At 40.7% G+C, this 24,847-nt stretch overlaps 1 protein-coding gene across 1 annotated transcript in view; it reads right to left on the bottom strand.

Moving 5' to 3' along the window:
• Positions 1 to 24,847, bottom strand: part of pard3ba (par-3 family cell polarity regulator beta a) — a gene marked incomplete at its 5' end in the record, with an annotated part of 206,020 nt that overhangs the window by 52,058 nt on the left and 129,115 nt on the right. The window contains 2 exon segments of the mRNA XM_024294332.2: positions 13,945 to 14,238; positions 15,218 to 15,316. Coding sequence (XP_024150100.1) covers positions 13,945 to 14,238; positions 15,218 to 15,316 — 393 coding nt within the window.

Here is a 24,847-nt window from a genome sequence, read left to right as displayed (position 1 = left end):
CGACTTTCCAACTACCGGCACTGCCTTTTTGGATTCATTTCATGCAGCTGTTGCTTCAGAATTGACCACAGCGGTATTTTTCTATAATTTTCTTAAAGTAAGTACTAATCAGTCCTTCCATAAACAGAAAGAGGTGTGTTTGTGTTGGAATTCACACACGTACAAACGTTAATTTCACCATAATTGGTTTCTTTATGTTTTCCCAGATGTTCAAAACGCAGCCTTTAATTATAATAGTCCCCTCTCCAGGAGGATCGTCCAAAACCTGAGGTAGGAATCCAAAACCGTGGCTTTCTGTGACTTTAAAAAAAAAAAAAAGGAAAGAAAGAAAAGCCAACAGTAGAAGAAAAATGGAAGAAAGAAGGGGAGCGAGCAGGAGGACTGGAGTGACAACAAAACCTTTGCTCATGTGAAAGCGAGGAAAGGAAAATGTGAGAAAAGCAGCTATCCCATGGTGTCAGAAAGTGCGAGGGCTGACTAATTGGGCAGAGTGCTCTGCTGCCGCTGCTGCTTTGGTGACTCGTTCCCGCTGTGGGCAGCTGATTTAAGAAAAGCACACGGAGAAGGGAAAACGCTCCGACTTGTAGGTTTTTCTTTGCTTGTATCCTGGAAGTGGAATCAAAGCGTGTGGTCTGTCTTGGGCTTCCTGCTGCTACATTAGAAATAGGCCCAGACAAGATCCCCGAAATGACAGAAACACCGACACAAAAGAGACGATTTAGATCGCAATTGTTCTGTTTTTCACTGATTGTCTGTTAGGGATGTCCCAATCAGGGTTTTTTGACTCTCAGAATCAGCTGAAACTTTGGTACCAGGTACCCAATTTTTATCAGAAGGGAGCACTTCTGTGAACAAATAAATATGTTATTGACTTTAAAATGTTTACTATTTAAAATAGGTAACATCTAGTCACATGAAAACATGGTTGTTTTTAGGACATTATTATTTTTTTGTCCCCAGAGTTACCACTTTGTTGACGGTCCCTCGGTAGTTGTCTCTCTATGTAATTCTTATTAAAAATAAAAATAAGAATACATATATATATATATATGCCTTTGTAGGTCGTTGTTTGCACTAAGATATACTAAGAAACACTTTCTGTCAATTTAAAGTGTCTATTAAAATAGTTATTGGTTCTGGAAGACTGAATCTGCAAATATACTAAAACTACACATAAAAAGTTGAAATGTTGGATAAATTAACACAAGTTCTCTAATTTGCAACGTTTAAAATTATTATTTTATAACAAATACAATTTTGAGTTCAGTTAACCATCAACTCAATATTATAATCTAATACAAACTATTAATTTGAACTGTAAAAAATTACAGATTTTTTGTTAATTGATCCAACATTTCACTTTTTTCAGCGTAGTGTCGTATTGTGTGTATCCCAGTGAATTATTGGGATTCGTTCATGACATGCAGACTTCTAAAAGAGTATTTATCTGTAGTAATGCGCTTGAAATGTAAAGCACTGATCATATTAATAAGAACAAATAAATATCAGATTCCTGACCGGATACAACATCCCATTTAGTCGGAAGCTAAGTAATCGGGCCCGATTTCCGATCTCCTGACCGGATCAGGACATCCCCACTGTGGGTTGTTTGAGCCTTTACAGTCAATTAAATGTGTAACTAACTTGGCTCCAAGTATTTCTAATCTGTTTGAAACTACTATCACACCAGGCTTTGAAGTGCACGTTCAAGTGAGCATGTCCATTGAGAGGTTTAATGTAAACCTGGTCCACTGTCTATGTCTTTAGTCCATTGTCTTTGTCTTTGGTCCATTGTCTATATCTTTGGTCCATTGTCTATGTCTTTGGTCCATTGTCTATATCTTTGGTCCATTGTCTATATCTCTGGTCCACTGTCTATATCTTTGGTCCATTGTTTATATCTTTGGTCCACTGTCTATATCTTTGGTTTATTGTCTATATCTTTGGTCCATTGTCTATATCTCTGGTCCACTGTCTATATCTTTGGTCCATTGTCTATGTCTTTAGTCCATTGTCTATGTCTTTGGTCCATTGTCTATATATTTGGTCCATTGTCTATGTCTTTAGTCCATTGTCTATGTCTTTGGTCCATTGTCTATATCTTTGGTCCATTGTCTATATCTTTGGTCCATTTTTTATAACTTTGATGCATTGTCTATGTCTACTGAATAAGTTTATTGCACATTTGTTCATGTCTATGTACTTCAAAGCAATATCTTCTGCGTGTCCTGTGAAGCAGGAGTCAACAATGCTAGCAACTGTTGCTAAGAACTTTTCTGACAATCAGATCCAACGACAATAGCAAATACAGTTTTAAGCATAAAGTAAGCTGAAACATCACAAGGCAAATACAAAGCTATCATCAAAGAGGCGTGGACATGTAGAAGATATTGCTTAGTAGACAATTAACTTACACAAGTCCCACCAGCCATAAGTCTGAGACCCCTGACCTAGACCAATCAAGGATTTAGATTGGTAGTGATGTATGAGCAGTGCCATTTTAAATTATCATTTCATATTAATTTATTGGAATAGAGCTGTGACAGTAAAGCCTGGACATTCTGCACCAAACCTCTCTATAGGTACACTGTTAGTATTGGGAAACACCTTATCCTCAAAGTGTGTTCCAGAACGTCCGGTGTGTACGTAGCATAAGAGAGGAAGGTGTCAGTCAAACCCTGCCCCCTTTAGGATTCTCATCCAGTTCTATTGAATTAGTTGAAACTTTCAGGGGAAAGGATGACATCTTTGAAAAGGTCTTCAACTGGAGTATGAGGACAAAAATAAAGGACAAAGTTGAGCCTTTGAAAGGTTGGTGTATGTGTAACTGAAGAGTAAAGAAACGCTTCACATCTGCTTGAATGTAACCATAGAATCATTTAATTGCTCTGTGGGAGCATTGATAAACTTTAAAACCACAAGAGCAGCTACATCTACAGCCTACGCTAATGACGTGTTTTCAAAGAAGCATTTTTTTAGCTCTTCCCCGGGCAGATGGCGTCTGACATGCACATCCACGCTGGAAAACAAGGAGATCTATTTTCCTGTTGGCACAACAGATTTCAGCAGGTCTCCTAATGGGAGCTCTGGTTCTGTGATGTCTTCAGTTTGCGAGAGCGCGCGACGGCGGCGACGACGACTTCAGAAACGGTAAAATGACCCAACAAATTACAGTCAAAGCGGTCGTGTAGCAGCGTTGTAGAGCCTTCAATAATTAGTCGTGGCTGTCTGGAATGATTTAGAAATTGTCAAAATGTCACATAAACTTAGAAGTAATCCGACGCCGCTCGCTGACCCACGGCAGGCGTCCCAACAGAGCAGAATGTCATTTCCTGAGCATACACCTCATCTTCATCTCCCCTCTCTGTGTTCCACAACAACTCCTCACATCGCTGCACTCTGGCCTCCCATTTTCACACGACTCTTTCATCTCGTCTCTCGGTTCCTACAAAGCCCGACTCGCGGCTAATAAAATTTGACAAGCATAGCTAACCTTTTTTCTCCACAGGTCAGCCTGCAGCGCGGCGCTAATCAAACGTGACGCACATCAGCGAACACACCTGCCATTGAAGGCCTAATGAAAACGTCCCGCGATAATAAATTAGGACGACAGGGCAGGAAGTCCACTTTGGAGGAAGCTGACAGCAAAGGTTGGGTTTCTCAGTAAGAGAAGCAAAAATAAAAAACCTTTAATTAAATTTTACATTGTTTCCAAGTGTTTAATTACACTGTACGCTGCGTGGAGAAGAAGTTTTTAGTCTTTGAGCTTCTTTCTGAAACTACAGGGAAAACAGTCTAAACTTAGAAAGCCACACATGAATGCAGTGGTAAAAAAAAAAAAAAAAATCACCAGCTTTGTTGCTAGGTTACACCCTGCTTCCTCTACAACCTCACATGTGTGTGCACGTCTATTTCTGAACATGGAACTGTGTGGTTTGGTCGCTGTGGGCAGCTCATGAGCGAGAACAACTTCATACAGAACAATGGAGCCAAATGACGACGCATCGAGTCACCTGTCGATTTCACTGGCTAGAAGCAGTTGAGTTGGTTTGATTAGCTAACTTTGTTCTAATTCAGAATCCTACCATCTGTAAAACCCACTATTGTCAAAGTCATGGGCTGCTGGAGCCTATCCTGGGCCGTTCACTTGTGCATCGGAACCAGACAGACTCACATTCACAGCGAGCTCGGAAACACGTCTTCAAGCGACCGCTTCCAACCAAAAGTCCATGTAAATGTACGTGTATGCGGATTTCAGGTAAACCGTCGCGTTCACGCAGCTCTATGCATATTTTCAGGATCTACATACAAAACGAACGCTGAAAGTTAAACCAGTTGACCAATCAGGGACTCAAATTTGGCATTTGAAGTATCAAGTATTTGAAATTGAGTGTGTTCAAGAATGACTATTGAGTTTGAATCATCAATGAACTGTGAAGTTCAGCCCTCAACTCAACTTTTAAATCTCAGAGAAGGAAGAATTATCAATGGACTATGTTATTGTGAATAATGTGACAGTGTCAGTCTTTTTTTAAATGTGTTTAATAACGTTCTAGCGCTATCGGTCTTTTTTATGAGCGTAAAGACATGTATTTTTTAAGGGGAGGGCTTAAATAAGCCAACGTGTCAATTATTTTATTATTATTGTTATTACTCACTATCCACTATATATGCTGTATTGCTTGTACTTTACTATTAACATGTTCGAAATAACACTTGAAGCTATGGAAATACAGGACATGTGATCTGCTAACGAGAATGCGTTTTGAATATGCTTTTAGCCTATTGTGTTCACACTGGACAAACAGGGAGGGGCTTCTTCTTCTTTTTCTACTTTTTATTAGCACATGTCCGCCACCCACAGTCGGAGGAGGTTTGGTGTAAAATGTCAACGCGGTGCAAATCTGGTGAATCATTCTCCATGCTTCTCTTTCCCAGCTCTATTCCGATATATGACTCTATAACCGAATAATTAATAAAATTTTGTGTCATAAAGTTTGTCTGAGAACAAACCACGATTATCTATTTCCCCTTCATGTTCAAGTGTTGGGATTTCTGTAACTGAAAAGGGACGCCATCCATATGTCACTGTTAAATATGAGTCACTGATTCAATAGACTTAAATGGATCTAAAAGTTACGTAGCTAGTTTTGTGAATATGGTATCGCGGCTAAAGCTTCATATGCGGCTCACTCTTCTAACGTGGCTAGCATTTTTAACACAGCTTATGGTTCTAACATGGCTGATGGGTCGAATGTGGCTAACTCTTCTCGTGGGTCACATTTCTAATGCTGCTAACACTTCTCACAATGCTAACGCTTCTAACACAGCTGACTCTGCTAACAAGGAGAACTCTTCTAATGTGGCTAGCGTTTTTAACACAGCTAATGGTTCTAACATGGCTGACGCGTCGAATGTGGCTTTCTAATGCGGCCAACGCTTCTCACACTGCTAACGTTTCAAACGCAGCAGACTCTTCTAACAAGGGGAACTCTTCTAATGTGGCTTACGCTTCTAACGCTTCTCACACGGCTAATGCTTCAAACATGGCTTACACTTCTCAAACAGTTAACGCTTCTAACACAGCTGACTCTTCTAACAAGGAGAACTCTTCTAATGTGGCTAACGCTTCTAACGCTTCTCACACTGCTAACGCTTCTAACGCTTATCACACTGCTAACGCTGCTAACGCTTATCACACTGCTAACGCTTCTAACGCTTATCACACTGCTAACGCTGCTAACGCTTATCACACTGCTAACGCTGCTAACGCTTACCACACTGCTAACGCTGCTAATGCGGCTAACGCTTCTCACACTGCTAACGCTTCTAACGCTTATCACACTGCTAACGCTGCTAATGCGGCTAACGCTTATCATACTGCTAACGCTGCTAATGCGGCTAACGCTTCTCACACTGCTAACGCTTCTAACGTTGATGACTCTTCTACAAGGCTAATGCTTCTATTGCCGCTAACTCTTCTTATGTAGCTAACTCTTCTAACACAGGTAATGCTTCTAATGCTGCTGAGTCTAACTTGGCTAACTCTTCTAATGTGGCTAACATTTTTAATGTGGTTAAAGCTTCTAATGCAGCTAACGTTTCTCACACTGCTAGCGCTTCTAACATGGCTAACACTTCTCACACAGCTAACTCTTCTGAGGTGAGTTACTCTTGTCACATGACCAACTCTTCTAAAGTGGCTAACACAGATAACCCTTCGAACGCTGCCAACACTTCTAACAGGGCTAATGCTTGTAAAACGCAGCTAACATATAACGTGTAACAAACAAGTTCCAGAGTTACTGTAAATGCAGTTTATTTCTGACTCTTGTTACGCTTTATGCACCATTTTGTTCGATGCGCCATATTTATGTTATAAGTTCAAAAATGGAGGATTCATCGACGGATCATTGCATTATTGAGGAAACACGGTAAGTGTATTCGGAGGAGGAAAAAGCTGCCGCAGCGACACCATGACAAAGGTTAGAAAGTGTCTCCTGTGGTGCAGAGAGGAGAATTTTTTTTGTCTCCCAAAATAAACAGCTGACAGTTTGGTCCTCTCTCAGAAGTGCAATGTGAAACCAAATTTAGTTTTCTGCCCATTTAAACCAAATTTCCTGGACTTCAGGAGCACTGAAATGTGCTTGAACAGAAGTTCAGTTTACATTTTCATGTTCAGACAAAAGAGTCGTACAGATGGTTTTATGGATCTTCTCAGAACCAATAAGACTCCATGATGTTCATCTAAAGAGCGTCTGATGAGCTACACAGGGAGGAGCCGAAGGATCGGTGACAGAGAGAACCCCGTGGGGGGACACTGGTCGGTAATGAAGTACCCTCCACTCGTGGACGATAACTAAAGTGGTCTAACGCATCTGTCAGGCTGCTAGACTGTGGCTAATTATCCCCCTCCTCTCCCCTGTCACTTCCACTGTCTAATTCACAACCTCCTAGTTTTCTTTTTTTTCCTCCTCGATGTTTCGTCTCCTTCCCTTTCATGTTTTCCTCTTTGTCTCCTCCTCTGTCGCATCTTTTTCCTCGTCGGGATTCTCTATTTCTGGATGCGTTTGGGCGTCTTGGGTTTAGCGTTTGATTTGCAAGTCAATAGTCGTTCTGTTCAGAGAGTTCAGCAGGAAGTTTTAATGCAGCCTGTAGTATTTCACTCAGGAAATGAAGCATTTGCATGAGAATCCCCTCAAGATTTTCTCTTTTTTTACCTCTAAAATCTGCTGTGAGTTCAGGAAGACATAATACGGACTATAATGAAGAGTCTGGTAGACTTCAATAATGAAAAGCTCCCTGGTCTCTTTATCGCACAGTTAACTTTACACTTTCCAACGTTTCCCGTCTGTTCATCAGCCTAAACGCTGCAGTTATGCAACAGGAAAACCACAGCCTCATTCACTTTTAATGCATTATGTATGACAGCATGAAAAAGAAGCCACACACGCCGTGACGGCTTGAAACTCGCGTTAAACCGCCTCAGATGAATAGTTTATGAAATATTACGGTTGTCTTATTATTCTGCAGAAACGAAACAATATGCAAAAATCGAGGTGCGTTTAAAGGGACTGTAGAAACAGTAAAGTGAGGTGGAGGAGCTCCTCTCACCAACAGGAGCTACCAGAGGTGGAGATGTTCACGTCTTCTGGAGGATCTCTCTTCTCCTCAGGTGAAAAGAAAAGTCTAAAAAGAATCACAACCGGTCGATTTTGTCTTTTGATCAGGAGTTTATGGAGCTCGAATGAACAAACGAACGAATGAATGAACGAACAAATGAATGAAATAAACAAAATAAATGAGTGAACACATGAACGAGCAAAAGAATGAGTAAATGAATGAACAAACAAAAGGAATGAATGAATGAACGAGCAAATGAATAAACAAATGAATGAACGAACAAATGAATAAACAAATGAATGAACGAACAAATGAATGAGTGAACACATGAACGAACAAAAGAATGACTAAATGAATGAATGAACAAAATAACGAAAGAATAAATAAACAAAAGAATGAGTGAATGAATGAACGAACAAAAGAATGAATGGATGAACGAGCAAATGAATAAACAAATAAATGAATGAACAAAATAAGGAAAGAATAAATGAACAAAAGAATGAGTGAACACATGAACGAAATAAGGACCAAACAAATGAATGAACAAATAACCAACGAGCGAATGAATGAATGAACAAATGAAATAAACGAATAAATGAGTGAATGAACGAGCAAATTAATAAACGAATGAATGAATGAACAAAAGAATGAGTGAATTAACGACTGAACGAAAGAATGAGTGAACACACGAACGAACAAAGGAATGAGTGAGTGAGTGAATGAATGAATGAATGAATGAATGAATGAATGAAAGAACAAAAGAATGAGTGAAAACATGAAAAAACAAAGGAATGAGTGAGTGAATGAATGAATAAATGAATGAACAAAGGAATGAATGAATGAATGAACAAATGAATGAGTGAACACATGAACGAACAAAGGAATGATTGAGTGAATGAATGAATGAACAAAAGAATGAGTGAATGAATGAACCAACTAATGAACTCCTGAACGAGTGAATAAGTGAATGAATGCCTTCAGGGTTCCAGAGTGCTTGACAATGAAAAGGGAGATAAGGAAAATTAACACTTAATCAAATTAAGAACTAAAGTGCAAAAACAACAGCATCAAATGATAAAAAGACAATAAAATATATACAAATCTAATACAATTAGTAAAAGAAAAGAAAATCCCACCAATGACTGAGTATAAAGCCTCATTTCCACTGAGCGGTCCGGTCCAGCTTGTTCTAGTGAGGAGTGGTACGGTCCAATCCAGTCTGGTCTAGTGAGGAGTGCTACGGTCCAATCCAGTCTGGTCTAGTGAGGAGTGCTACGGTCCGGTCCAGTCTGGTCTAGTGAGGAGCGGTCCGGTCCGGTCCAGTCTGGTCTAGTGAGGAGCGGTCCGGTCCGGTCCAGTCTGGTCTAGTGAGGAGTGGTACGGTCCGGTCTGGTCTAGTGAGGAGTGGTCCGGTCCGGTCCAGTCTGGTCTAGTGAGGAGTGTACGGTCCAGTCTGGTCTAGTGAGGAGTGGTACGGTCCAGTCCAGTCTGGTCTAGTGAGGAGTGGTCCGGTCCGGTCCAGCTTGTTCTAGTGATTGTTCCTCTCAGTTAAGCCTCACTTCTCTCCACTGAACATTGTTTTTTTTGTTTTTTTTCCCACGGCACATGTGTGGTGCTGACCGCTAGCGTACCGCTAGCTAACCTTGTAGCACACAGACGCCAAAAGGACGGCGAGGAACGTTTGCAGTTCCACCACAGACCAGGACCTGCTGTTGTTTGCAAACATTTTCAATATAGACTCATGATCTAAAGAGAAGACAGGAAACCGCTAAAACCTGAATGCTCACAAACGCTGGAAACGTTAGCTTAAATGAGCGCTATATTAGCGCGTTCTAATGTCCTCATCACTTTCTGAGTGGTTACAGCGGCTCCGCCTCAACGTTCTGTTCTATTTCTCAATGGACCTAGAAGAGGTACAGGTCGGTACCGTGTACAATGGAAACACTCAAAGTACCAGACCAGACTGGACTGTACCATAGTGGAACCGATAGCTTTAAAAGCTATCCTAAGAGTCAAAGTCCCGTTATTTAGAGTCTTTGATCTGACTCAGCCTGGATTTGAACTCACAACCTTCCAGTCTGTGTGACTCTACCACAAGTCCACTGAACCGAAAACTTGAGTTACAATTTAAAACTGTTTAGGTCACCCGAATGACCATTTTAGCCCGTTTGGCTTCAACTATGTGACAAAAATAGATTTCTGTGTATAAATCCAAGTATAAGTCGCAGTTTTTCCATAATTTAGCCAGACTTATACTCAGGAGAGTTATTTGTGCGTGTTTTTTATTTTAGACATCAAAAGGGTTATATATTTGTTATTCTCCCAGTAAATACTGGTTGTCTTTAAGCTGTAGTTTCTGCTAAACACCGCTAGAGGGCGCTGCATTCCAAGTATTTGCTACTGACAGCAGCAGAAGAAGTGTCGTCAAAATCCAACATGGAAGATAATCTGATTCTGTTCCTCCTAAACTTTGATTTTTTTATACCCATCAAAAGATTATCGTATTTCTTTCTTTTTTTTTTTTTAGCTACGCTAAGTGCGACTTATATACGATTTTCTTCATCTTGATTAGAAATTTTTTGCTCTTGACTTATAGTCCTGGAAATACTAATTTTTGACCATTTACAAACAATTTCCAAAAAACGTAGTTTTCTACCAGTTCATCACACATGATGCGTCAAAACATTGAAGTCAGACGGCTTTTGTTCAAACAGGATCTCCCGACTTCTCCTTGGAGTGGAAATGTTTCCCTGATCCAGCGGAGAATCCGGGATTCTTCCAAAGCAGAGCGGCAGCGGAAACGGCGGTCTAAGAACTTTACAGCGAGCAAAGGCGGCGGCTGCAGCCCCTGTGTGTGTCTTTGTGCGACAAAAGTGTGTGTCACAGATACAAGAGATGCTGAGAGCAGAGTGCTGTCTCAGTGCACCGACTGAGCCTTCAGCAGGGAGTTCAAAGAAAGGGAAAAAACATGTCGAACAACATTTTTCCATATTTTATGCTGGGAAAAACTCAGTCGTGCTGCTGTTGTTTTATTTATGTCGGGCTCTTTTTGTGTACACTGTTTGTTTAATGTTTTCTGGAATAGTTGCCGTCGCTCTGCTAATGCCCTTTGGTCCGCAGAAGCATTTGGTGGTTTTCTGACTTCCTCCATTAAAGAATATTAAAGCGGGAGTGACCTTAAACTCTGAGAGCGCAATATCACGAGTCCATTCTCTTCCAGAAAGGTCTTTCTGTAAACACTGCCGGAAATATGTCTGATTAAACACAGAAAAATGTATTTCAATAATAGAAGTTATTTTGAAGATTTGCATAAATCATGCATGGCATTACCATGAGTGTGCATATGCAGTATGGCACCACAATGAAAACATGCGCTCATGTTTTATGCATCTGCAGCTTGGTGGACCATGAATGTAGATCTGTGGTAATACTCTGTCTTTTATGCCAGTCATGCCACACAGGATAACCTTGTGTGCGTATACCCTCCATCACAGGTGCAAACTCTGGACCAGCATCTAAAAGCACCAGTAAACACCAGTTTCCTACTGAACTTTTTCTTAGTTTATTAAAAAACATTTAGAAGTTTAGATATTTTTAAAACCTGTTTCATGTGTGAAGCCCAATGAGGTCCTCTGAACATCCGTTTAGGTGCTCCACAAGGCTGTGTCTTAAGAAATATCCACCTCGTTGGGGTTTATTCTCAGGGTTAGATGTCATTGACTGTATATGAGAACTGGACTGAGTGAAAGTACATGCTGGCTCCAAGAGGACAGATTTCTATAGAAAAATAAACAGCTATTTCTCAGTCATTCTATTGGTCAGATGTCTGATACATTTTTTTAAACATTTTTTTGCAAGATTTTGTTTCGGTACCTGAAGTCACTTTAGTTCTAAACTGGCCAATCAGATGCTTCAATAAAAGTAGGTGGAGCCTACTGGCCAAAACGTTTGATTGACAGATTTCCTGCTGCCCGTTTTCAAGTCGTAAGGGTTTTAAGCTCTCTCCTGATTGATGATAGTCGTTGCCATAGAAACGTCGACTCACACCAACTCTGAACAATTACTGCTCATTGACGATATCTTGCTTGAAGATGGTGGTGTCCGTATTGCTCCTGTACTTGGACATGGACCGGTACCCTAACCCCAAACCTGGTACTGGACCTGGATTTGGACAGGTCATGGATCAGTACCGGTCTCGGAGGTAGTACAGCTTCCGGACGCCGTACTGGTGGCATCCCGAGGTTAGATCCGCCAGAGCCATGGTTTAATTAAAAGAGCCAGCACGTCAAAGAAATAAGGAGCTGGGGACACCCAAAACAGCAAAAGAGTCAGTATGTGACCACTTGGGAATGAGAATGAGTAGGAATTGACCTGATTTTGTTGGAGTGACAATAAGTCAGGGGTGTCAAACTTAATCGCACAAGGGGCCAAAACACACTTCAGGTTGCGGGCCAAACAGGATAAACATTGGACAATTTTTAAAACTTAAAAACTGTAACTTTTTAACATAATTATGAACTAGACATGATATATGCGATGATGCTAGTGCTGAAAGCTGAAAATGCTGAAATTGAAAGCGAAAAACGCAGAAGCAGCTAAAATATTGGCTAAACTTCAAAACAGCCTAGAAAACGTTTTTAAAAAGCCCAGAAGAGCTAGCATGTTGCTAAAAACGTTAGTTAAACTATAAAACTGCCTAGAAAACTAAAAAAACAGTCTAAATTAGCCAAAACTGCTAGTATGTAGCTGAAATATTAGCTAAACTCTAAAATATCCTAAAAAAATCCTTAATTAGCCCAGACAGGTAGCTTGTAGCTAAAATATTAGCTAAACTCCAAAATATGCTAAAAAATGTTTTTAAAAAGCCCAAATTAGCCAAAACAGCTAGCATGTTGCTAAAAAATGTTAGCTAAACTCCAAAACAGCCTAAAAATCTCAGTAAATACCAAAAAAGGCCAAAAAGCTAGCAGAATGCCAAATGTTAAAACTTACTTTTTATCATAATGTTGAATAATAAAAATGCAGGAATATTATTCCAGAATAAATCAATTTAAACCTTCAATAACTTTCAATATTTTACCCTCAATAAAATATATTTTGTCAAAATTTTGCCATTAATAATAATAAAACAAAATGAGATCCAGAGGGTCCGCCCTCTGGGTCTTGACTTTTGACACACATGCAACAAGCCATTTTCTATAGATGACATCACGCGCTCAGTCAAGTTCTCAAACAATGAACCGGCCACTTTATTTGACACTTTGTCCAACTGCTCATTAATGCATATTTCTAATCAGCCAATCACATGGCAGCAACTCCATGCATTTAGGCGTGTAGACATGGTTAAGACGATCTGCTGCAGTTCAAACAAGCATTAGAATCAGGAAGAAAGGTGATTGAAGAGACTTTGACTGTGACTGTCAGACGGGCTGGTCTGGCACCAACAACCATCTCTAGGGTTTACAGAGAATGGTCAGAAAAAGAGAAAATATCTATGGACAGACTGGTTCTCTGGTTACAACCAAAGTCTGCAGAAGAACATCTCTGAACGCACAACACAAACAACCTTGAACAATCACTCCTGTCAGCTAAGAACAGGCAACTGGGTTTACAATTCACACAGACTCACCAGAACTGGAAAATAGAAGATTGAGAAAACGTCTGGTCTGATGCGCCTCCTTTGACCCTTTAGTACCAACTGATCATAGTTCCAACACCACGGTCTACCTGAGTATTGTTGCTGAACATGTCCATCCCTTTATAACCATCTTCTGATGCTACTTCCAGCAGGAAAAGGCTCCATGCCATAAAGCTGGAACCATCTCAGACTGGTTTCAATGAGTTCACCGGACTCTAATGACCTCCACAGTCACCAGAACCCAATAGAACCTTTGGGATGTGGGAGATAGGCATCATGGATTTTCAGCCAACAAATCTGCAGCAACTGTGTGATGCTATCATGTCAATATGGAGCAAAGTCTCTGAGGAGTGCCTTGTTGAATCTGTGCCACCAAGCATTAAGGCAGTTCTGAAAGCAAAATGGGGTCTAACTGGTACTAGCACGGTGGACCTAATAAAGTGGCCAATGAGTGTTCTGTTGATGGTATGGGCTAAAATTGCTCTGTATCTGTGTTTTTTTTTTAAATATCTTTGTTTTGATGGTTAGTGTTAAAAGTCTTCCAAACTGAACCCTCTTAGACTTAAATATTTGTGTCTCGATACAATAAAATTCAAAGAACACTAATAAAACCCAACATAATGACGTAATGAAGTTCACCATTGGAAAACCTCACCTCAACCACACTGCTTCACTCCTCTTACCTGTCGCCGTACATCGGCTGCTGGTTCTGTGAAGCCGGTGGAGGTCTGGACTTGTTGACTTTGGCGTATAGTCCATCGAGTTCCTCAGAGGGGGGCTGGAGCTGGCCGCTCCGCCCTGCTGGTTGCATCGCCGGGGAAGGGGTGCGGCTGGTTAGGGAGCGCGGGGAAGGAGCCTGGCGGAAGTTGTTGACGCGAGCGTAGTTGGGGTCGCTGTCGTCATCGTCGTAGTCTGGGAGGGAACCTCGGTCGGGGGTGATGTAACCAGGGCGAGGGTCGGCGTAACGGGCGTCGCCGCTGTGAGAGGAAAGCAGGGGCCTGTCACTCCACAAGTTACAAATTAAACAACCAAAAGCATTTAACCCTTCAGAACCGAGATCTTGCTGGTGACACCTCATTGACTTACCGTAACTCTAATCGTTTACGTCAGGGTTCTCAAAGTCATTTTGCCTTGGGGCCACTGAAGGCAGTCTTGGGGTGCAATTTGTGCCAAAAATATGTTGTTGCATCCATTGTCTATGTCTTTGGTCCACTGTCTAAATCATTGGTCCATTGTCTATATCTTTGGTCTATTGTCTATGTCTTCGGTCCATTGTCTATATCTTTGGTCCGTTGTCTATGTCTTTGGACCATTGTCTATGTCTTTGGTCCATTGTCTATATCTTTGGTCCGTTGTCTATGTCTTTGGACCATTGTCTATGTCTTTGGTTATTGTCTATGTCTTTGGTCCATTGTTTATGTCTTTGGTCTATTGTCTATGTCTTCGGTCCATTGTCTATATCTTTGGTCCGTTGTTTATGTCTTTGGACCATTGTCTATGTCTTTGGTCTATTGTCTATGTCTTTGGTCCATTGTCTATATCCTTGGTCTATTGTCTATATCTTTGGTCTATTGTCTATATCGTTGGTCCATTGTCTATGTCTTTGGTCCATAGTCTATATCTTTGGTCCATTGTCTATATCTTTGGTCTATTGTTTATATCCTTGGTCTATTGTCTATGTCTTCGGTCCATTGTCTATATCTTTGGTCCATTGTCTATATCTTCGGTCAATTGTCTATATCTTTGGTCCATTGTCTATGTCTTTGGTCCATTGTCTATATCTTTGGTCTATTGTCTATATCGTTGGTCTACTCTCTAGATCATTGGTCCATTGTCTATATCTTTGGTCCATTGTCTATGTCTTTGGTCTATTGTTTATATATTTGGTCTACTCTCTAGATCATTGGTCCGTTGTCTATATCTTTGACAATATCTGAACACAGCGGTTCTTCTTACCCGTCTCTTTGGTCCAGCTCCTCCTCGCTCAGAGCGTCCAGCCTGTTCTTGGATAGTTTGCTGGTGTCTTTGCTCTTGTCGTCTTTTTTCTTTCCAAATCTGGACAAAGAAGAAAAACAAGAAGAAATTTGATCAAAACTGAGCAAATTACACTCATCAATACTGGAAGTTTTGCTTATTTCTCATGTTTCAGAATGTTATTTCTTAGGTTTCTCTGTTTTTTAGTAAGACTGGCTTGTGTTGTCCAACATGTGATGAAGTGTTTGAATAAAATTTGTGTTTTTCTATTGTCAAATTTTACTCTATTTTCTATGGGGACTTCTGAGAGTAGCTGGGATAGGCTCCAGCAACCCTGTGACCCTATAGGGATTGAACAGGTTTAAAACTAGAGGGGTTGATGGAAATTCTGAAAGTCAAGTAGCCACAGATCTACAATGACTTATTTCATGATTTAGCCAACCGCAAACAAGAAATTGTAGTTCTTAGAAAATGCATGCAATTGGTTTTATTAAGGGAGCCACACTTTGGACACGCCTGTTCCTGTTATGCTACTCCTTGGATGTTCTATTGTGTTTTATGATCTTCCTCCGACTAAATTCCTCTCCACAGTCCAGCGTACTGAGATGGTCTGTCCTCGTTCCCAACCATAATAATCCCACCTCTAACTTCAGGGGTTCCTCCTCCGAAGTGAAGCTGGATTTCTGAAAGATTTCATGGCGTATCGATTGTTCTCAGAGTTCCTGCCCTTCAGGCGTGATCCTACTGAGTCAGACTGACACTTTGTGTCTTTCTTTACACAGATTGTTGTTGTTGTTGCTGTTTTCAAGATGCTTGTTCTTGTCATCTGTTCTCTTCAATCTTTTTCCTGACAGCCCCGAAGGGATTTTAGGTTTCAGTGAGAACTTTAAAAATATGTGGAGCCAGGAACCGAAAATTTCTACTGTTCGACTAAGCCAAAAATAAGAATGTTTTCTTTGTTTCTGCCTGCAGTTTCCTTCTCACGTCTACTGAATATCGCACACCGCTTTTATTTTGAAGATGAAGCTTCTGCGCTTTAATGCGATCCTTTCAGAGGCTTTTATGATGAAACAACGAGCATCTTTCAGGCAAAACGAGCTCGCCCGGTTTGATAAAAGAGCCTTCGATCTGGTGCGAGATGCACGCGGCCCCACCTTGCATCAGCTCTCCAAATGTTGACACACTCTCACCGGGAGACAAACACGCTCAAGTCGCGCGTTCATTAGCGGCTCTGCCTGGAAAAAGACTGCTTAATGATAGATGCGGTTATAATGTGGCAGACCTCAGTGTGAGTCGGTGCGTGCGGCCGGAGGAGAGGCAGCCGTGCGGCTTACGGACCATTTCACCACAGTGGGTTATGTTTCCTTATCTGCGCTGCCATTACCACCGCCATCATCATCATTACCATCCAGACTCTCATTCTGCAAACAAACTCATCACCTTTTGCCCAAGTTATAATGACGGGAAATGTCGCCATGGCGTTTCTGCAGAAACATTTTCATACTTCCCCTGCTTCCCTCGGTCCTCTCAGCCTCTTCTTTCATCAGAGCTCCTGCTGAGCCAATCTAATGTCTGTGTTTATCTCATTAGCGGCGAGGCACTTCTCATTACTGCTACAGGCAGATGCGTGGCCTGAATAGCAACCCACTGGCCTCGGCCAAGTGGAAACCTGGACAGAGGTGCCACATCTGCCTGGCACCGTCCCACAAACCAATTAGAGCGGTTTCGGCGCATCTCGCCGGCTCCTCAAACACCTGCGAGGGTCCTTGTTTCCAACAGGGGGTCAGATGTGAGCAAAGTTGTCCTGTGCAGCATGCAAAGAGGAGGATAATCAAAACATTTTTGCTTGATGGAGGAGATTCTGCATGTATTTAGAGACTCTGAAAACTGACTGCATCTCTTTGCAACCTTAAAGTCCCACTCTGATCATCTTTTGATCTATTTTCAAAGCCTTCCCTGTGATCTTTTAGTTTTAATTATGCCGTTTTTAGCCAAAACTTAAAAAAAATCTGTCTTTTTCTAGAACAGGGGTCTCCAAACTTTTTCTTGTGAGGGCCACATGTAGGCTAACAGAAAAAGAGTAACAATCAACAATCAATCAACAATCAACTAAATGTAAACATTTATGGTTTTCAAGAAAGCCGCACATAGCCAAATTTTAAATAATGTATTTCTGAAATTTTCATAGAAATTAGATAGTATTAACTTTGATGTGTGAATGCTGTAAGCTGAATATGGTAGCTGAAGATGCTAGTGCTAATAGTTGAAGACGCTGAAATTGATAACTAAAAACCCTGAAGCTGATAGCCAGCTAAAATAATAGCAAAATGCCAAATCAGCCGGAAAAACTAAGAAAAATCTAAATTAGCCAAAACAGCGAGGATGTAGCTAAAATATAAGCTAAACTACAAAATAGCCCAAAAATCTGAGAAAAAGCCTAAATTAGCCACACCAGCTAGATTGTTGCTGACACATTGGCTAAATGCCAAATTAGCCACACCAAAAAAAAAAAAACTCGCAAAATGTCTAACTTAGCCAAAAACAGCTAGAATAACGCTAAAATATTAGCTAAACTCCAAATCAGCCTAAAAAACTGAAAAAAATCGAAATTAGACAAAACGCCGAGCATGTAGTTGAAATATTAGATGAACTCCAAAATAGCCTAAAACACTGAGAAGATGCCTAACCCGACCTGCGGGATCCGACCCCCTGTTCTAGAACATAGTTTGTGCAGAGTTCATCAGGCTAACATTAGTGGTGCAACAAAAACAGTGATATTTTGACCCAGATTCCAGCTCAGACGAGGAAAACAAAGAGTCTATTTATCTGTCTGAGGTTACATCTTTTAAACATTTTAATTCCTCCTCAGGATTTTGATTTATTGCCTCCTAACTCCTCGATGTCGTACATTAATTGTATAAAAACCTCCGTTGCTAAGGAAATCCAAAAGTCTACTTTTACCAATTCTTCTAAAAATTACACGGAAATGTTTGTCACCTCAAGGTGACCAAAAAATAAAATGGTTGCTATGGAGATAAAACCAACAAAAAAGCCGCCATTTTGAAAAGAAGGGTTTTTTCATGAATTTGTCACCAGGCTGGAAGAGGGAGAGGGGGAGGGGTCTGATGTAGCCAGTTGGAGGGAAAGTACAGAGAGGGGTAATGGGGGAGGGGCAGGTAACAGTTACTTTTTCCTGTATTTTCTACAAATAAGTGACTCTACACGGTGAGTAATTTCATTTTCTTATGTGGAAGAAATTGATTTGACTACAAATCATTTACATTTTTTGTTTAACTGTTATTATGATTATAGTCGAAGAAAAATCTGTTGATTTTTCCTCTGAAAAGTTTCATTATTTTCAAAGTTTCTATGAGATATTTTCAAGAAAACAACTTTTTTTTGATAACTGACCGTTTTCTTTAGCTGACCCTTTCTCCATAGAAGTCCAGGCCAACTTTCAACACTTTCAAAATCGACTTAAAGCCCTTTTTTTTGTTTTGGCTCATCGGTTGATTGGAATAGGAACAAGTCGCTGAGTGGGTGTTGGCATGCACGGAAGCGAGCCCAGATCAACGTTAAGCGCATCTTCAAGGGAAGATCAGAGAGCCAAGTGCCGTTTCCACATGACGGGAGAAACATCCATGACTGCTCGACAAACCGCCGCCTCTTCCATTCGCCCTCCAATGGTTTGAGCTGTTTTGGGGCGTTTAAGGCGGTCACGTCCTATTTTTATTTTTCTCACGGTGACATCACAGCTGTTAAGCCTCTGCTCGCTTTAATGCTTTTCCACCTCGGTTCCTTGAGATCAGTTGCAGCAGGAGCGGCGTGGGTGCTGCCGCAGCATCCCTCGTTTTTTTTTTTTTTTATTCTTGGAACTATTTTGATTTGAGCACTCCCACATTATGCTGCAGCTGAAAGCAGACTCCCAATTACCTCAGAGAAGCAGACAGAAAGCAGTGATGGAGGAACTACAGACATGATTCACCTTCCATGCATCAATAGAAGTATAATTAGAGGACATGAAAACACAGGGAAACCACTGACCAAAATCCCCGGCTTTATCCGGTGGGCTTCCCGGGAAGACTCATCCCACCTCCCACACATCAACATTCAGAGGGAGCAGAGGTCCACAGTGGGACCCATCATTATATCTGCATTAATTTGGAGAGCCTCCTTTTTCCCAGAGCATTGTCTAAAAAGGAAAAAGAAGGGGGGGTGACAGCCAATGGGATTGGGGCACCCAATTAGAGACGTGTACCTGCCATGAGAGGTGGTTACCCCCCCCCCCTCTCCCAATACATTATCCCTTATTCATCACCAAAGACTCCCACTTTATCCCTTCCTCTTATTCATCTTTTCTTTGCTTAAATTTACAAACAAAACTCTCGCTTCCAGGTAAAGCAGTGACACGTATTTACTCTCAAAGAGATCTCGTTAAGTTAGCACGGCCCCTCCATCAAACCCTCATTAGCAGAGAGGGGGGGTCCCGTCTAATACACTCCCCACTGTCACAGAAGCTACTGGGAGCCATTATTAGAGTGTCGCTGCTATCATTAGCCCGCTGCTCCCTCTTTCACCGTTTTTTTAAAATCTTCTTATTGTACGGCTAAAACCAGCAAAAGAAACGAGTTCTCGTTTGGTAGATTTTACCAGGAAGTTTGGAGAAAAAAAACCTCGACAGCGCCCGTCATTCTCATTACGCTGCAGTTAACGTCTCTCTAATGAGGCTCTGTATGTAAGCTAGCCGAGAGCGCCGCTGTCACCCAGCTGACCCGCGCAATTAGCCCGGCGGGAAGAAGGGCGGCGGGGCACCGGAGGGGCTATCACACAAACTATTACAGACCAATTTCTTAACAAAACGGTGAAAAACAAAAAAAAAATCAGCTGCATATCTCATCTGTGCAGACGAACGGCGTCAAATCTTTGTGCAAATCAGCGGCGCTCTTTCGTCCTCCGCAGCGGGAGTTCTTTGTTCACCGCAATTGTGACAACAATTCTGACAGCGCGCGGCTCTGTGTAGTCTTAATAAGCTTTGTTATCTGCTGCAACAGAGAGCCGGTGGGTGGCTGGTTATCGCCGCCATGTGAGAATGCTGTCTGCCGGTGGTGAGTGTGTAGGAAGTCCATTTTTCCACACTTAGGACAAGCTAATCATTTACTTGGGAGTGTTTGTGTGGTTCCTTTGCAAGCTCACGCACTCGTAAATCTAATGAAACTCTTGATAGATGCACGGGAAGAAACAAGCTTCATGTTTGGATCAGAAAAAGTGCAGTAAAGGGGCAGCAAAGATGAGAGAATGAAAATAATACTGTAAATAAGATCATTTTCAGGGGACAACACCTGTGAAAATGACCAGAAGCTGATCATGAATTCATCATGGTGTGACTTTAGAGAATAATTATTATCTGAAGCCCTAATGCTTTGTGAATGCTTACAAGGGAGATTATTCTCCCAGAAATCCCACTCCTGACACCAAATGCGTAACTGTCCCACGCTGATTTGGATTTAGAAACAGAAACGTTTCAGGTTTTAAGGCCTAAACAAAGTCACTTTTATTTGAGAAAATATAATTTAATCCAAAATATAATCAAAAATAACACCAAAACAGCGTTTGTATTCAGAAATCCAAAAGTTGTTACGCTTTACACCACGTGTCAAAGTCAAGGCCCGGGGGCCGGACCTGGCCCTCCGGGTAATTCAATCCGGCCCTCCATATCATTTTATTTTATTGTTATTAATGACCCGATGTAATCTTGTGTGTATTTCAAACTTGTATAATTTTGATAAATATATTTTTATGGAGAGTAAAATAGTGAAAGTTATTTAAGGTTTAAGTTGATTTATTCTGGAATAATATTCCTGCCTGTTTTTATTATTCATAATCATGTTAAAAAGTTACAGTTTTAAAGTTTTTAAAATTGACATTCTGCTAGCTTTTTGCACTATTTTAGCATTTACCAAGATTTCTTAAGGCTATTTTGGAGTTGAGCTAATATTTCCGCTGTTTTGGCTAATTTAGACTTTTTTTTCTTTTTTTTTGCAGGTTTTTAGGTTTATTTGGCATTCAGCTAATATTTTTGCTTGGTGTCAGCTTCAGCATTTTCAGCTATCAAGTTCACCATTTTCAGCTATCAGCTTCAGCGTTTTTTAGCTATCAGCTTCAGTGCTTTTAGTTATCAATTTCAGCATCTTCAACCATTAGCTTCAGTGTTTTTAGCGATCGATTTCAGTATTTTCAGCTATTTTCAGTTTTTTTTAGAATGATTTGGCATTTAGCTAATATTTTAGCTGGTTATCAGCTTCAGCATTTATAGCTATCAATTTCAGCATCCACAGTGGCCAAATTCATCTTACAGCATTCACACTACACAATCACAGGTAATGCTATTAATCTAGTTCATAATTATGTTAAACATTTACGATAAATGTAGTTTTAGAGTGCTCCATAAATGTTAATCCTGTTTGACCCGCGATGTAAAGTGTGTTTTGGATTTTGGCGCCTTGTTCAGTTGAGTTTGACACCCCTGGTGTACAGGTTTGACCATTGTTTGCTCGAAGACAGCCCGCATCCACCTGTGATAGCAGTCATGACCAAAACTTTAGATATGGAACCAACGGATAGTGTTGAGTATCCAGCTCTTTGTGTACAAACAGATAATCCACAATGATTACATTCCCTCAGAAGTAAGGCTAAAGGTACGATGGTTGTAGTTTTGAGAGTAATACTAGAGTTCCAGGGAACGCTTTCATTGAAAAGTCTACGTAAACGTGCAAACAGGATATTGAAGTTTTGGTCTTCGGTGTTCAAAACTCTCATGTTCACACTATTGAAGTTTTTAAAACTGTAATTGCATGAACATACTTTTAAAGTTAAACCAGATGAACTTTACCAATCAGAGACTCAGATTTAATAATGACGTATCGGTAGTGTCCTTCTTGAAATTAGTCTATAAAACTGAAAAAACCCTAAAAGCCTTTAACAAAATGTCTACTTTCGCCAAAATAGCTAGCATGTAGCAGAAATAATCATCCTAAAAAACTGAAAAACAAAATCATAAATTAGCCAAAACAGTTAGCCTGCGGCTAAAATATTAGCTAGCTCCAAATTAGCCTAAAAATAACTGCTAAAACATTTGAAAACGCTAGCATAAAAGAGCTGAATATTTTAATAGCTGAAAATCAAGCCAAAATCAAAGGTGGGCCTGATCCGGCCCGCGGGCCGTAGTTTGGGGATCCCTGCTTTAAATAAAGATTTATGTGTTAAACGTGAAAAAGCTGCAATTTAAAAGGTTTAAAACACAAACATTTGGGTTTAAGAGGAAATAACAATATTTACTCTTATTTAAACTGTGAGATTTATTACCAGTAAATCTGCTAAATCAAATCATTTTAAAGTTCTGTAGATCGTATTTTTATGACATAAAACTTTTATTGGAGCGGCTTTCTTTGATGTAAAAACCGGCTTGTAAAAAAAAAAAAAGAAATCTTTTGGTTTTTATTAGTTTTGTCTCATAAATCCTCCACAACTGTTAATTTTTATTTATAGCTTTAATTTAATCTCAGGAATCGAGACGCTTTGTAGCAGATTTAAGGCGGAAGGTGCAGACAGCTCCAAAAGAAAAAAAAAACAGTGGAGTGGTTTTATTTGCTTTGGAAAATAGGAGAACAAAGACTTCAAGTGGATGAGAAGGAAGAGAAAGAAGCCATGAGGTGGCTAAACGCTGGGAGAAAAAGGGAGAGAACAGCGGTGATATGACTGGATGAAGCAAAGCTCTTGTGAGAGCTTGGCTGGGGAAAAGTAAGGAGCTTATAGGAATATATAGCGGGAAGCTGCTGTGCAGGGAGAAAGAGCTACGCAGCCAGGCAGAAATGATACTGCCGTAATTAGATTGCTCTGGATGTGTTTGCTCAAGAACCCAGCGCTCCGGCAGGAGAGCCAAACCAGAGGAGAAGAACATCAGCCGCTCGGGACGGGTCGGACATCAGAAACAATCCGGGCCACCGAGAGGAGCACGTTTCTCCCACAAATCAGGTCAAATCTGCTCCCCCTTAAATAAGGAGGAAAACGGCAGAACATCAGAAGCGACGGATGCTAATTGTAGTAAAAGAAGCTCCACTTAAAAAGCATGAATAATTTAGCGCCGTGGGAGGCGGATCTATTCCCAAGTCTTAAAAACTCAGCATCAGTAAAAATAAAACGAAGAACTGGAGTCTCATCAACAATGATGTCATCACTCTTTACAAGAGTCTAATTTAGTGGAGGGGGGGGCGGGGCAGGTATGGAGGCGCGGCCAGGTGATCCCGGGAGAACGCTTCAGACAGAAGAGAGGGATGAAAGTGACCAACCAGGGACATCCCGGCCCGTCCGGAGAAATACGGGCCCCTCTTTCCCTGTTTGCTCTCTGCAGCGTGACATATTTTATCGGAGCCACAATAAAATCTGTCGCTCCCAGCCATTTGTCTGGTCTTTCGCCGTGCTCCCCCCACGCCTGCCAAGGGAGCCGTTAATATTTAACAAGACCGCTGGGCTTTGAGGCTCCATCTCACACCACCGCGGTGGAGGAGGGGGGGTGGGTGATCTATGCATGGTCATAGAAAACAAAACATAAACCCGGCAGTAACTCCACCGCCGGCTGCTGGCTGTTGGGTTACCCGGTAAGATCAGGATGTCTGCTGGACGAAAGATACGGAGTGAAAATAGACTCAACCGGATTTATGCACAAGTAACACTGGATTTGTGTCTAACTTTGGTTTTGTGTGTGTGTAATTCCTAAAATGCACACACAGAACGCATATTTAGAGTATTTTATATTAATTATCATTTCTGTTTTAGAAAGTGAGAAAATGTCAAGCTTCACTAGATAATATTCACAATCTAAGGCTGATGAGAAAACTCTGATTCTCAGACTCTAAAAACTCTTAAGTTGTGCTTGTGTTAATTTATATATACATATATATATATATTTTTTTATTTCATAGTTTTTGTACATGTAAATACACAATTACAACTACAACAAAGCTCCAGCACCCCGGTGACCCAAAGCCAGGGGTGTCAAACTCCATCACACGTGGGGTCAAATCCAAAACACACCTTAGGTCGCGGGACGAACGAGATAAACATTTATTAAACAAACTAAAACTACATTTTTAAAACTTTAAAACCATAACTTTTTAACATAATTATGAACTAGATATATAGCATTACCTGTGATAATGTTAGTGTGAATACTGTAAGCTGAATTTGACCACTGAAAACGCTGAAATTGATAGCTAAAAATGCTAAAGTTGATATCTAAAAATGCTGAAATTGATAGCTGAAAAAGCTGAAGTTGATAGCTAAAAATGCTGAAGTTGATAGCTGAAAAAGCTGAAGTTGATAGCTAAAAATGCTGAAGTTGATAGCTGAAAAAGCTGAAGTTGATAGCCACGAGATATTAGCAAAATGCCAAATTAGCGTTAAAACTACAAAGAAAAAAAAATGGTTGGCCAAAACAGCTAGCATGTAACTGAATAATACCTAAACTACAAAATAGCCTAAAAAACTGAAAAAAACCCCCCTAAATTAACCAAAACAGCTAGCGTGTAGCCTGAATATTAGCTTAACACCAAAATA

Source organism: Oryzias melastigma, linkage group LG2 (assembly GCF_002922805.2).
Source record: "Oryzias melastigma strain HK-1 linkage group LG2, ASM292280v2, whole genome shotgun sequence".
Taxonomy (NCBI): Eukaryota; Metazoa; Chordata; class Actinopteri; order Beloniformes; family Adrianichthyidae; genus Oryzias; species Oryzias melastigma.
This window is presented reverse-complemented; position numbering and strand designations above follow the sequence as displayed.